The sequence below is a fragment of the Bubalus kerabau genome, chromosome 21 (assembly GCF_029407905.1).
Source record: "Bubalus kerabau isolate K-KA32 ecotype Philippines breed swamp buffalo chromosome 21, PCC_UOA_SB_1v2, whole genome shotgun sequence".
NCBI lineage: Eukaryota > Metazoa > Chordata > Mammalia > Artiodactyla > Bovidae > Bubalus > Bubalus kerabau.
In genome coordinates, this window is record NC_073644.1 from 38,208,097 (window position 1) to 38,223,059 (window position 14,963).

Genomic DNA, 14,963 nt, shown 5'->3' on the forward strand with positions numbered 1-14,963 from the left:
ACATAACAGACTATATTATAGTGTTAACATAACTTCTGTACACACTGGGGAGCCAAAGAAAAGTTATATGACTCACTTTATTGCACTGTTTGCTTTATTGCTCTGATGTGAAGTGGAACTCACAATATTTGTAAGGTATGCCTGTACTGGGGATCCGTTGAGATTCCATATGAACTTTAGAATGGGTTTTTCCATTCCTAAAAAAAAGATAGTGGAATTTTTAGAGCAATTACTGAATGTGTTTCCAGTTAGGCTGCCTTTTCTTTTCTTTTCTTGCCTGTTTGCTCTGACTAGAACTTTCAACATGTTGTTGAATAGCAGTAGCGTAATTGAGCATCCTTCTTTGTCTTGTTCCTGATTGTTGGGGAAAAGCTTTCAATCTTTCCCTGTTGCGTGTGATGTGGGCTGTGGGTTTTTCAATAGTGCCCTTTATTATATTGAGGAAGTTCCCTTCTATGCCTTGTTGACTGAATATTTTTATCATGAAAGTGTGTTGGATTTTGTAAAATGACATTTCTGTGTTATTTGAAATAATCATGTGGGTTTTTTTCTTCATGCTATTAATGTGATGTATTACACTGATTAACTTTCATGTGGTGAGCCACCCTGGAATATATCCCACTTGATCATAGCTTATAACCCTCTTAATATGCGGCTACATTCAATTTGTTAGTATTTTGTTAAAGATTTTTGCAACAGGGGATATTGGTTTGTGTTTTTTTCTTGTGGTGTCTTGGTTGGCTTTGGTGTCAGAGTAATTCTGGCTTCATGGGATGAATTAGGAAATGTTTTATCCTCTTCTGTCTTTAGGAAATTGTGAGGATTGGGATTAAGTCTTCTTTATGTGTTTGATGGAATTCAGTTGTGAAACCATCTTGTCTTGGGCTTTTGTTGAGACATTCTTTTGTTATTGATTAAATCTCTTACTATAGGTCTTTTCAAATTTCTTTTACAAGTAAGTTTTGATAGTTTGTGTTTCTGGAATTTGTCATTTCATCTCGGTTATCTAATATGTTGGTGTACAATTGTTCATAGTTTTAAAATTTTATCCCTTTTATTTGTAGAAGCTTGATATTTATGTCCCCACTTTAATTTCTGATTTTAGTTGTTCATGTGTCTTCTCCTTTTTTCTTATTGAAGTAAAAGATTTGCCAATTTGATTGATCTTTTTAAAGAACCAATTATTTGTTAATTTTCATGGTTCATTTTCTGTTACATATTTTATTTACTTGCATTTTGATCTGTATTTTTTCTTTCCTTCCTCTAGCTTTGGGCTTGATTTGCTCTTTTTCTAGTTTCTTAGAGTGTAAGTCTGGGTTGTTGATTTGAGATCCTTTTTTTATATAACATAGGCATTTATAAATAAAGTGCTTCCCTAAGTATTGCTTTCACTGAATCCCATAAGTTTTGGTATATTGTTTTCATTTTCATTTATCTCAAAGCATTTTCTTTCTTTCTTTCTTTTTCATTTCTTCAACTCCTGGTTTAATAGAATACTGTTTAATTTCCACATATTTGTTAACCTTCTAATTTTCCTTCTATTATTGACTTCTTGTTTCATTCTATTGTGGTTGGAGAAAATGCTTCGTATAATTTCAGCCTCTTTAAATTTATTGTATTTTGAACTAACATACAGTCTGTCCTGGAGAAGTCCCATGTGCACTTGAGAAATATGTGTATTCTGCTATTGGTGTTGGGGTGTGCTTTATTTTTCTGTTGTATCTATTTGGTTTACAGTGTTATTCAAGTTCTCCATTTTCTTATTCATCTTCTGTTTGGATTTTTTGTTCACTATTAAAAATGGGTTATTGAAGACACTCTTAAAACTGTTTCCTTTATGTCGTTTATATGTGTATCTTTGGAACTGTTGTTGTATGCACATATGTTTATCATTGTTGTATCTTCTTCATCAGTTGACCCTTTTATCAATATACAATGTCTTCACCTCACACTAGTCAGAATGGCCATCATCAAAAAAAGTCTACAGATAACAAATGCTGGAAAGTATGTGGTTTCTACCCACCAGATATCAGCAACATCTCTCCCCCAGTTGTGACAACAAAAATTATGCACCCAGATATTTCTGACATTCAGACGTTGCTGAATATCTCTGAGGGGCCAAAATTGTCCTCATTTGAGAACTTCAGACATTGCTGAATATCCCTGAGGGCCTAGACTTGCCCCTGATTGAGAACTACTGTTTTAAGGTTAAATTTGTGCTCAGAGGATGTACTACATAAGGAATGACAATCCTTTTTTCCCGTCTTTCCACAAATTAGGCAGTTAATGTCAGGAAGCTAGAATCGTCTAGTTGGGCAGTTTTCTTGGCCATTAAGGAAAGAAAATGGTGGAAAAGCTCTTTTCCTGTTTACTGTTAGAACTGCAGCTTCTTTTGATTAAATGTGTTGTTTCATTCCCAGATTTATCTAATAGGTCACTGTATCTGAGATGCACAACAATAGTTACCTCTTGCCTGGAATACCCAGATGATTTAGTAGAGCAATAATTCAAATTATGTGTGAAATTAAGATTGTAATGTCAGTTACTTCCGTTTGCTCTTCTTCATCTTTTTCTCTTAGGGAACATGAAATGACTGTATGTAAAATAATTATTGAATGTTTTGATGATAATATTTCAGTGATGTTTTATTATACTCCTGAAATCTTTAGACTAGAAAATGTTTTTCCAAAAATTTATTTTTGTATGTACTTTCTGTAGTGTAGTTAAGCTCCAAAAGAAGACAGTACTAGTTTCATATGCTATTTTCTATGTCATGAAGATTTGCATTGTCACATACAGTTTTATTTTAAGTGTATATGGGTCTTGTTTCCCATCAAGTTTAGAACTCCTGAAGAAGATTCTTTGTTGAGGTTTTGTATCCCTGCTCTCTTTTCCCAACAGCCATTTTATAAGACTTACCTGAGTTGTCCCCTAATTACTTAATTCAAGGAAGGTAACTATTGGTAGTCTGAAAACATAATTCAAAATATTTTGCTCCTATTCAGTATATCATAATAATAACCAATAATGGAAAAGAATCTGGGAAAAAAACAAAAATATACATACACGCGTGCGCGCGCACACACACACACACACACACACATACACATATATAAGTGAATCACTTAGCTTTACACCTGAAACACAGTATTGTAAATCAACATTAATTGGAAAAAAAACCCAAAACTTTGCTCTTATAGAGCTATTGAGCCAGTGGGGCGGGGAATACTGATTATCTAGATTCTAGATAAGTAAAAATATTTCAATAACGAATATTAACTATACCCAAGACTGCTAAGAGAGGTAACTGATTTCTAGTTTGCTATAGAGCAGATTAGCAAGTGAAATACTGTATATGAAGCTAACCAACTTTAAGTGCAATTTGTTTTGCCCTGTAGTTTCTGAACAAGTCTTTTCTGTAGTCCTAATTGCTTTTGCACATCTTATACTACAGTGTATTTTAAAACAAACCTTAATAATACTTGACTTGTAATACTCAAACTTGAGGTATATATGATAATTATCATAATTATTTTTGAAAATAATTGGTTTACAGAATTATATAATCAGTGATCTGTAGCTGCTGATTAATAATCCTAGTAAAGCTTATTGTAATAGAATTCAGCCCATTTAGAATTTGTGGTTCACAAGTTATTTATATGTAGGAAATCGTTAGTAGTTAGTGCAAAATCATTGCTTCACTTGATATTAAACTTGAAATTAACTAATTTTGTTTCTGTTTTTAGCTGTAGCACCAGTTGTACCTGATTTAAGTAGTGACATAGACACAAGTAACTTTGATGACTTGGAAGAAGATAAAGGAGATGAAGAAACATTCCCTATACCTAAAGCTTTTGTTGGCAATCAATTACCTTTTGTAGGATTTACATATTATAGCAATCGTAGGTAAGTATGCTACACATTGGTTTTGGGGGTAGGCACTGATTTTGTTGTAGTCATATTATTTTCTTAGGGATATCTAAAATTCACCTTAGAACATTTAAAGTAAATTTATTGGTGTATAAAAAGATATATTAATATGTCACATTCACCAATTAATTATATTTCCAGGATTTCGTATTTAGTATCTTTTAAAATCATCCATGCTCAGGATATTGTTTTTCAGAAATTCTTTGCTGAATAACTTAATGTTTCTTCACATTACAGCTATTAATGGGTCAAGAGATTCTGTTACTGTTGATATTTTGCTTAATCCTGTTATCCAAAGAGTTCTGGTTTTATAATGCATTTTTAAACAGTATGTAGTCTTCTAGCATTATCATTGCTATATTGACGTTACAAAAGGCCTATAGTTTTTAATTCTTCAAAAATTAAGTGATTCCTCCCTAAAACTTCTCAGTGAATTCACTATATTTTACGTTAAAAGGCCTTGTGACCTTAGGCAAATAGCTTTGATCTTTTATACCTTCATTTCCTCAAAAATACAGATGATGGGGATAATATTTGTGTCTTAGGGTTGCTGTAGGGGTTAAATAAATCAAAATACAGTAAAACTTAGAGCAATGCTCTGCATGGCATAAGCACGCAGTGTTATTATTATCATTAGTATGAGCTAATGTTAGTTTTAGCTTTTCTAGTGGACTTCAGATACAAGTTAAACATTTCACTTTACTTTTATATGCTGGTCATTCATTCAACAGACACATTTGACAGTCTACTCTTTGTCAGGTATAAGGATTAATAAGATACTGAGTCTTCTCTTGAGATGTTCATATCCTAGTGAGGAAATGGATAAGTTGTACAATGTAGGTTGGCGAACACTACACAACAGAAATCTAAATAAAATGCTACCCCAGTATATAAAAGTGAACTGAACTATATATATGGCAGCATCAACTGGGTATGTCACATCTGTTTGATCAATTTATTTTAGAATATGTACTTCTAGTCAAATTATACTCTATTAAAATGGTAGTAGACATTTTAATTTCTTGGAGTAACGATTAAATTTGAGGTTATTATAGCTCACTTTCTTTTAACGTGAAACATCTTGTCATTTTAGTCAAAACTTTTAATAAGAGGTTAATTCAGGTCAAGTTTACAAAACAGGAATTCAGTTTAGTCCTGCGTTATGAAATTTCTCCAGTAATCCAACTATAAGACAATAATTTTGTTCTTTTGATGCTAGAATACTTTCTCTGTATCATCAGACAAGTAGGTAATACTTGAGTTTTGACCCCTAGAAAAAGACAGTATTTTAATCTCTTTCCCTCCCTAATACTCTATGACTGTAATATTGAAACTATTTTATATTGAAATGCACAGAGACTCTGTAAAGTGGTATGTTTGTTCCAGCATTCTTTCTTTTTTTTCTCTTTTAAAAACTTTATATTTTTATCAATTATTCTCTGTTTTGAGTGTTCTGAAACACTCAAGATGTTGATATAAACAACCCCCCTAAGTGTTTTTAGATTTTCTGTAGTAGAGTTCAGCAGTTAATTACTTTTTCTACACAAAAGTGATTACTTTTTCTACACAAAGGTAATCTTGAATTAAATAATCATTATATACACACATGCACTATTTGTACTACATTATCATACTCTAGATTATGTTCTGTGATTTTTCCTTGTATTCATGTCTCATGAAAGTGAAAGTGAAGTTGCTCAGTCATGTCCAACTCTCTGTGACCCCATGGACTGTATGTAGCCCACCAGGCTCCTTTGTCCATGGGATTCTTCAGGCAAGAATACTGGAGTGGGTTGCCATTTCCTTCTCCAGGGGATCTTCCTGAACCAGGGTTTCAACTCAGGTCTCCCTCATTGCAGGCAGACTCTTTGCTGACTGAGCCACCAGGGAAGACCACTTCAGACTTAACTGTGGGTTTTATTTAATATATGTGTTATTTCTGTGTTATGTTTGTAAAAATAAAGAATTAAGAACCTGCATTCAAGTTTTAAAAGCAGAGTAAGTTCAAAAAATAGGCATATAGGATTTGTTACTGGTTGCTACTTGATATTAAAGACTGTTTTGTTTTCTTTTAAAAACTTTTTTTCTTCCCAGATACTTATCTTCAGCAAATCCTAACGATAACAGAACTAGCTCTAATGTGGATAAAAGCTTGGTAGGTATTTTCTTATTGTTACTTTTTAAAAATTTTTTTTGTGGATAATGTATTTTGTATGCATGATACTAATATATATATTGCTTCCAAATGTGTAGTTAGTGAGCCTGATTTTTTTTTTTTTTTTTTGTCATGACAAGTCTTAAGTTGTAACATGTGAACTCTTGGGATCTAGTTCTCTGACCAGGAATCGAACCTGGGCCCTCTGCATTGGGAGCTCAGAGTCTTAACCACTGGACCACCAGGGAAGTCCCGAGCCTAAATTTTTATAGCAGTTTTTTACCTACTGTCTCCTCTCCTGTTTGATTTTTTTGCCTGAATATCAAATGGGATATTATATGTGGAAGCACTTAATAAACTACACGTTGCTACACAGGTTGATAGAGGTGGTCTTTTTAATCTTTGGAATTAGGAATTTATGAGAAGTCAGTACATCAGGTAGGATCTTGACAGGGAAACAGATGGCACATTCAGAAGGTTTAAATGAGAGTTTTTTTTGTGTGATAAAATTTATGTAACACAGAATTTACCATTTTATTAACACCATTTTTAAGTGACATTAAGCACCCTCACATTGTTATGTGGTCATCACCACTGTCATCTCAAGAACTTTTTCTTCATCCCAGACTAAAACTTGGTACCCATTAAAGTCTGCATTCCACTCTCCCTCCAGCCCCTGATAACTGCTGTCTTTACTTTCAGTCTCTATGAATTTGACTATTCTAGTGAAATCATACAATATTTGACCTTTTGTGGTTGGCTTATTTTACTTAATGTTCTCAAGGCTCAAACATGTTGTAGATGTGTCAGAATTTCATTCCTTTTTAAGGCTTAATATATTCTGTCATATCTATATACCACATTTTGTTTGTTTATGAAGTGAAGAGAGTTTAATGAAGGGACTGTAAATGGTGTTATGAGCAGGATCACAGGGAGCAATAAATAAAGGGTGTAAAGCAGCCATTGATTGATAGCAGTGGGAAGCCATTGCCCCTAGTCCGAAGGACAAGGAGAGACAAATCTTATTCCCACAGCTCAGAGAGAATGTGTAGAATCATGAAAGAGGAGCATAGAACATAGAACACTGCCAAAGCCACAATAAGGCAAGAGGAGAGTGAGGAGAGCGGGTATTTCATTTCCCCCAACTGATCTCCAGCTAGTGGCACCTGTAGGCTGAAACCAACTTTAAAACCATGGGACAGAAGAGTCCACATAATGCAGTCTGTAAATTTCACGACAGAGAAGGCAGAGGATGGATCTTCGAGGCTGAAAGGGAGAGGTGGCCAATGGAGAGTAACTAGTACAGTGAACATCATCTCATTTGACCCTAATTACTATAGGAAGTATATATTAGAAACATGAATTCTTTTCATTGTGAGAGTAGTTCATAAGAGAGCGGATTTAAAAAATTTTTACTTGCTTATGTTTGAGAAGGTCCTTTTGGGTTAACTGGAAATTTTCTTAAATATACCAGAAATAAATCTGGCTGTCCTTAGACCAGTCTTTGAACTCTGTGTGCTGCAGCCTGTATTTTTAATTGAGATGAGGAATAGGCAGCGTTCATTTTTAAAAGCTGATAAAATTGTTCTCTTTCTCCTTCATATGTTTACTGTTACATTCGAGAGAGCATATGGTGGGAAGGGAAAGTGAGAAAAAGGGAAATGAACTATGTGGGTACCTGTTAGCTATTATTAGCATTTTTCTCTTTTAAATTCTCATCCCAATAAAGCTATTTGCCAAGTTATATAGCAAACCAGGGCTCAGAAATCTTCAAAATTAAAGCACATTTGATCTGGAGAAGGTGAAAATAAGGAGCTGTTATAACTCCATTCTCACTGTATTACTTATCTGTAAGTATAGCAGTACATTAGGACTTAAAAAAATAATTCAGTGGCAGCGTGTTTTCTTTGGGTTGATCTTGTTCAGTGGTGATTGCCATAAGTTTCTGTCAGTGGCTCTTATCTTTCGCTCTGTTTAAGATCAGAGGGGAAGAAGAAAAATATGTTTGTGTGCCTACTATTTCTGTTAACCTAGAACTAAATATAAAAGTCAACCAATTTAATTTTAAACTCTTCTCTGAAATCCTTCTAGCAGAGATGCTATTGAACAGCTTTCAGTTGCCAAATATGATGAATATTTTTCATTTATATTTTCTTTTTCTTTTTTTGTTGCATTTGACACTGAGCACTGCGTCCTCCTTAGAACTCTAAGAACTCTCACATTCTCATTATTTCTTGCCTTTTCTCTTTATGCCTCTGGATTTTATTTTCAGTCCTCTTTGCAGGCTCTCCTGCTTCCCCCTCCCCTTAATTATTCAATGTTTCTTAAAGTACTTCTGATCTTGGCTTTCTGCCCGTTTTCTGTAATTAATCTCATGTGTGATCAGCTTATTTCTCTGAGCTTTAGACCTGAATCCTTTCTTTCTCTCTGAGTGGACTTCTTTTCCTGCACAACTTTCAGACACCTCAACCTAGGCCAAAGCCGAACTCAGCCTTTCTGTCTCCATCCTCTCCCCAGTAATTCTTTTTGTCACACATATTTTGCTATTCTGTTCTTATTTCTAATCGGTTGCTGGATCATAAATTCTGCCTTCTGATTGATGCAGTAATTCATTTCCTATTCATTTCTACAGCTTCTTCCTTACATTGGACCTGCGTACTCTTTTTTGCCTGGGCTGTCTATTAATTGGTTTTTCTTTGTCTAGAATTTCTCTGCTATCTAATGTATTCCCCTTCTTTTTTACTGAAGTGATATTTCTAAAATGCCAACACTCTGTCATTTTCCCTTTTAAAGTGTTTACAGGTTAAAGTGCCCAACTCCTTTTCTGCATACAAGGAAATAGTCCCACTTGCCTTTTCAGCTGTAATGTGACTCAGTCTCCCTGTTGTGTTCTGTCCTCTGAATGTGATTTCTCCCCATTATCCAATCATATTTTATTTGTCTCTCTACTTTCAGACTCATTCATTTTGGCCAAAATGCATTCATTCTTTCACTTCCTCTGCTTGGTAAATACTTATCTTACTACATGTCTCATCTTAAACATACCATCTTCCTGGCAGATGAGGTCTGTCTTCTTTGCTTGTGCAGGACACCTTATGTGTAATTTTATTTATATCTACCACATCATAATGTTTTGTGTATATGTCTTTGAGTTATTGTAGGTTCTTTTCCCCCTCCTATTCCCTGTGTCCCACTATTTAATAATTAGCTTTAAAAGAACTGGGACCAAATCTTTTGAATTTTTATATTACTAGTGCCAACCACAGCACCTAACATATTAGCGTTAGAAGGAAATGCTTGTTGAGTTAATAAAAATTTCAGACAAAAGGGAAAAAGATAAGATTGGATCAGATAATTCTCCTGTGAACAGCTATAAAATGGTAATATAAACTTGCTATTTTGAAATTCTCTATGAATATTCTTATTAAAGTGAGTTTTTGTTATTTTTAATTAAAGCAGGAAAATTTGCAGAAAACAATTTATAAGCTGGAAGAACAGTTACATAATGAAATGCAATTAAAAGATGAAATGGAGCAGAAGTGCAGGTGAGAATATGCTTTACATTTTTCCCATTAAAAGTTGCATAGCAAATGCCTATTTGCATTCTAAATCCCTAAAAGCGGATGGAAGTAAGGCAGGGATGTAAAGATTGCCACTGATATACATCCAGTGCAGACTATTCACTTACCACCTGATTTACTAATTTTCGCTCTGATTTTAATTAGCTGACAGGGAAAATTAGTTTACATTAAATAAGATACTTTCTAAAATGTAAATGTTGTTGAAGATTAAAAATCACTAAATTTTTGATGCAAACACTCTTAATTTCCACTTTGCTTCTCTAGAACAGTATTTTTTCAGAGTTTTCTTGTCCTGTGAGTCTAAATTTAATGAGCTAATATATTTATGAAAATATAAAATGATCAAGAAAATTTAAAATAGCCTAGCATAATGCTGAGTTACTTATTACAAACTTTAACATTTTACAGTTACTGTTAGTGGATAGTATTGAATAAATAAAAAGTAGGTAATATGGAGATGAAGTACTCAAAAAATGGAATTGGTAAGACTGGCAATTTTGTGACTAGGGGAGAAGAAACTAGTAAACTGCTCGCTGCCTATAGATTAAATGGTGAAGCATTTAATACAGGCTTTATTTTAGAAAAGCACTTTAATCCTGAACACAGGAGTTGTAAGGAATTTCTGGGTGTAAAACATAGAAATAAGGAGAAGGAAATGGATAAATATTATTATATAAAGATTGAACAGTTTGTATAATTAAAGCTAGAAGGCAAATGACAAATTAGTGATAGTGATGGTGGTAGGGATCAATTTAATGAAGAAATTAAGAGTGGCCAAAGTGGCCAATAATTATACGAAAATGAGTGCATGTGTGGTGGGGAGGGAGGTGGTGACCTCAGGTTTGGGTAGGTTAAGAGAGTCTAAATCTTAGAAGACTCTGTTTTTGAAAAGATAAGAAAGTTGGAATTTATCCTAAGGGTGATTGAAAGGCATTCAGTTCATTTCAGTTCAGTTGTTCAGTTGTGTTGCAGTGACCCCATGGACTACAGCACACCAGGCTTCTCTGTCCATCACCAACGCCCGGAGCTTGCTCATATTCATGTCTGTTGAGTCAATGATGCCATCCAACCATCTCATCTTATGTTGTCCCCTTCTCCTCCTGCCTTCAATCTTTCCCAGCATCAGGGTCTTTTCCAATGAGTCAGTTCTTCACATCAGGTGGCCAAAATATTGGAATTTCAGCTTTACATCAGTCCTTCCAAAGAATATTCAGGACTGATTTCCTTTAGGATTGACTGGTTTGATCTCTCTAAAGCATTAAAAGTTATTAAACTTAAAGGAAAACAAAAGATCAAATTTGCTTTTTAAAAAGAACTCTCTGGTTAATAAGGCAGCACTTGATGTTTATTCACTAAGTGAGAATGAGGGAGGAAGATGAGTCGGAGAATTCCTAGGTGGGGTCCTTGTTTGGGGATAGCAGAAGAACAGCAGATTGGTACTGTGGCAGGGTTGTGAGGCAGAGGAAATAAGTTTAGCTTTGGACATGCTGAATGAAGTATTTGGTGAGACATCCAAGTGAAGCATTGTGTATACAGATTTGAAGCTCAGAAATGTGTTTAGAGCCCACAGTATGAATTGTGATGGAGATGATACATCTTCAGTTTATCTCAAATTTTTGCCCAAGTTGCCAAGTTTGCTTTATATATGCCACCTTTCCTTTCATTTACTTAATCTTGCATTAAAGTTTAAATAATTGATCTTTGTTTAGTAGCAAGTATTGCCTGAGGAATTCAGGGCTCCTTAACCTAGAATCCTTGAACCTCTCCTAAAGTATCCATGCATGGAATTTAAGGTCCTTAAACTTGGGGGAGAATAGTGAGTGTAACCTTTAACTGAAATTCACCTTTTTCTTTATGAACATAGTAATCTGCAAGTATTAGCAGTAGCTGTGAATTTTTTTTACCAGTAGAAATCACACAAATATTTTCCTAGAATGCAAATATTTTCTCTAAATTCCATTTATGCTTATTACTACTTTAAAGTTCTGCTGCTAGATTGTGTCATTTAATATATTAATAAAACATGTATGTTAGTGAATCACACTGTTTTAAAAAGTTCATGACTGTATTTCACAATTTCTTTTAATCCTATGTATTTTATGCTTTAAAAATATTTTTGTGAAAAAATGCTATATGCTTCACCAGACTGACTTCAGAAGGGTCCACAGCATACACACAAAAAAGGTTAAGAAATCTTAGCTAAATGGAAAAGTAAGGAATGTGGTGTTTCACCCCAGGCAGTAAAAAGTAAATGTATTTCTAATCTATATTGCTTTTACTTTTACAGAACGTCAAACATAAAACTAGACAAGATAATGAAAGAATTGGACGAAGAGGTACTTTTTGTTTTCTCATCAGAAGTTGTCCTTTTTGAGACTTTTTCCCTCTTTCAGATTGTTTTGTTTTCTGAGAATGTTATATCTGAACTTGATAGGTTGCAGTATAGAACAGGACCAAAGAATCATGATGAAAGCCTCACTTTGGAGCTACAAGTTCAAGTGAAATTAGATTATGCTTTAGTTTCTTTTGTGTGGTTTTATTCTAGAACCATGCTCAAATTTTAGTACATGAATTTCAGTTTAGTGGTTCTTAATAGTTGAAGAGAGAGAAAGGAGCAGGAGATGAGAAGTTGAGTCTAGAACTGTAGCAGAAAGAGACAAATAGGAAAGAAAGAAGAATACAGCTTCAAAAGGACTTACATTAACATAATTTCATATGATCAAATGGGAATTACATGAATCTTGGAATCATTTTTTTCCATGTCACTTAGCAAGAACTTGTTACTATCAGGGAAACACTGCATAAACATTTTGTGATTCAGATGTTCTTTTGCAAGTATATAGCACATTTTTATTCCTCTTGGTTACCTTGTAATTATCTTTCCAAAGTCCTTCCTCTCATTGTTTACATCCTGTGTCCTTTTTAGATTTAATCTTTTTGATGATTTTTGTGCTGTCTTAATTTTCTCCTAAAGAACAGCATATGTCAGTGATGGTGGTTTTTTTGTTTTTTTTCCCCCAATATTCATAGCCACAGATAAACATAGTCTGGACAGATTTATGTAATATTTTACCAAGTTGCCATTAGTCAGTATGGACTTGGCCTGGCACTGTAGTATTTGAAATGTTTAAGAAATCCTTTTTGCATATCCTCCACTTTTTGTTTCATTTCTAGAACACAGATAAAAAACAAATATGCTAGGTTTAAAAAACAAATATGCTAGGTTTAAGTTACTCGGTTTTCTAAATTCAAGGTAAAGAGGAAAATATTAATTATAAAATTAAAATCGTCCTGCTTCTGAAAAGATGGAGTGAAAGTCCTTTCCCCTATTTTTCCCTCTAAATACAGCTTTAAAACCCTGTGCATTAAACAAAAACAATTAAACAAAAAAAATTAAAAAGATTGGGAAAGATGGAGGGAACACAAACCAGTTAGAATACTTGAACCTCCAAAATGATACAGTAATAAGTACTCTGGTTTTTTTGGGTTTTTGTTTGCTTGCAATGTGTATTCCATACTGGGTACTGGAGAAGCCAGCAGTCTGGAAACACCAACAAGCACAGGTGGAAAAAGCCACTCTCTTAAGTAGAGGACCAGGAAAGCGGCAGGCTAGCAAATCAGAAAACTTACAGTCACTGCTCTGTTCACCAAACACAACATAGAAAACGTAACCCCATCCCCACCAGCAGAAACAGATTTGGGAGCTCAGACTTCCAGCCCCATGACCAGGAACGTCCATTGGAGGGACTTGCATCTCTGCTGGGCAGTGATGAGCCTTCCTGGCCTCCCCCCCCAACCCGCAACACACACACAGATAGTGTTATTGGAGACCATATGGGGAATCTCATCTTCCACTTCTTGCAGTTAGCAAGGCCCCCTTCGTGCTCCCTGTTGTGTTGGTGTCAGAAGAGGCCTTGTAGAGAGTCCATACTTTGGACACTGAAAAAATGAGTGCCTTCCCCCGCATTGCAGTGTCTGTGGGGGTTGTGTAGGCAGCAGTGACCAGGTACCCTCCCGCCTTCATGGTATCATCCAAGGAAGCCTAGTGGGGTGCCAGAACTCCCCTTTCCACCAGTGGTGAAGAGGATCCACTCCCTCCCTGAACTTGTGTGTCATTGAAGACCAAGTGGAAAAACCTAGATTTCTACCTCCATTTGAGAGAAATGAGGCAGCACTTCCATCATCCCACCAGAACAGTGACAGGAGAGGCCTGCTAAAACAGAAAACCTTTAAAAATTCCCCATATTGTAAGGTAATACCCAGGATGTCCAGATTTCATTAGAAAATCACTCATAATAGCCAGAACTAGGAATTTCTCAAATGGAATGAGAAAAGCCAATAACAGATGCCAACAGTGAGATAACACAGATGTTTAAATTACCGGACACAGATTTGAAAGAATCATCATGTTTCAATGAGCAACTACAAATACACCTGAAACAGATGAAAAATATAAATTAGAAAGTGTTCACAAAGACATAAAAGATGTAAAGTAGAACCAACCAAAAGTTAAAAATACCTGAAATAAAAATCTCAGGCGATGGGCTCAGCAGCACAGTGAAGGATAACAAGGAAAAGAGTCTGGTAACTTGAAGATGGATAGAAATTACCTACTCTGAATAACAGAAAAAGTGACAGAGCCTCAGTGACCACTGGGGCTATAGCAGAAAGGTTCTTATATTATGGTTTCGGAATTGCTGAAAAGAGCGAAGAGGGCCGGAAGCAATGATGGCTGAAAATTCCACAAGTGTGGAGAAAGACGTAAACAAAAGATAAATGCCTACAAGAAACGGAGTGAACTACAAAAAGGATAAACCCAAAGATATCCATACTAAGACAGACAATAGATTTATGAAAACTAACATCAAAGAAGAAATCTTAAATGCAGCAAGTGACATTTCCCTAAAGGGGAAGAGCAATGCAAATGACAGATTTCTTATCAGAAACCATGGAGAACAGAGGAAATGCTACTGCTTTTTTTGAGGGCTGGAAAAAAAAAAGAGCTGTTGACTGAGAATTCTGCATCCAGTGAAAATATCCTAGATGAGAAACAGTGTTCTCAGATGAAGAAAAACCAAGAGAAATTGTCACCAGCACACCATCCCTAAAATAATTGCTAAAGGAAATTCTCTAAATAGAAAGGAAGTGATTAAGAAATCTTGAAATACCAGGAAAGAAGAAATAACAATGGAGAGTAAAACTATGGATGAACAGTTGAAGTGGAAATTACAGCATTGTCCTGTGTGGTTCTCCATATGTGTAGAAGAAATTTTTAAACAATTACAAATAGGTATCAG

General features: G+C 34.9%; 1 protein-coding gene and 1 non-coding gene across 3 annotated transcripts in view; one reads left to right on the forward strand and one right to left on the reverse strand.

The window, feature by feature from the left end:
- The window catches only part of ROCK1 (Rho associated coiled-coil containing protein kinase 1), a 123,372-nt gene that overhangs the window by 71,580 nt on the left and 36,829 nt on the right, over positions 1-14,963 (forward strand). The window contains exons 10-13 of one of the 2 annotated variants that reach the window (XM_055559428.1): positions 3,747-3,906; positions 6,025-6,085; positions 9,542-9,630; positions 11,954-12,002. In XM_055559428.1, coding sequence (XP_055415403.1) covers positions 3,747-3,906; positions 6,025-6,085; positions 9,542-9,630; positions 11,954-12,002 — 359 coding nt within the window. The remainder of the gene's footprint in view (positions 1-3,746; positions 3,907-6,024; positions 6,086-9,541; positions 9,631-11,953; positions 12,003-14,963) is intronic. The other variant, XM_055559429.1, reaches the window with a different exon arrangement.
- TRNAG-CCC (transfer RNA glycine (anticodon CCC)) lies at positions 6,261-6,333 on the reverse strand. Its single transcript has one exon. It is a non-coding gene; the product is annotated as a tRNA-Gly (tRNA).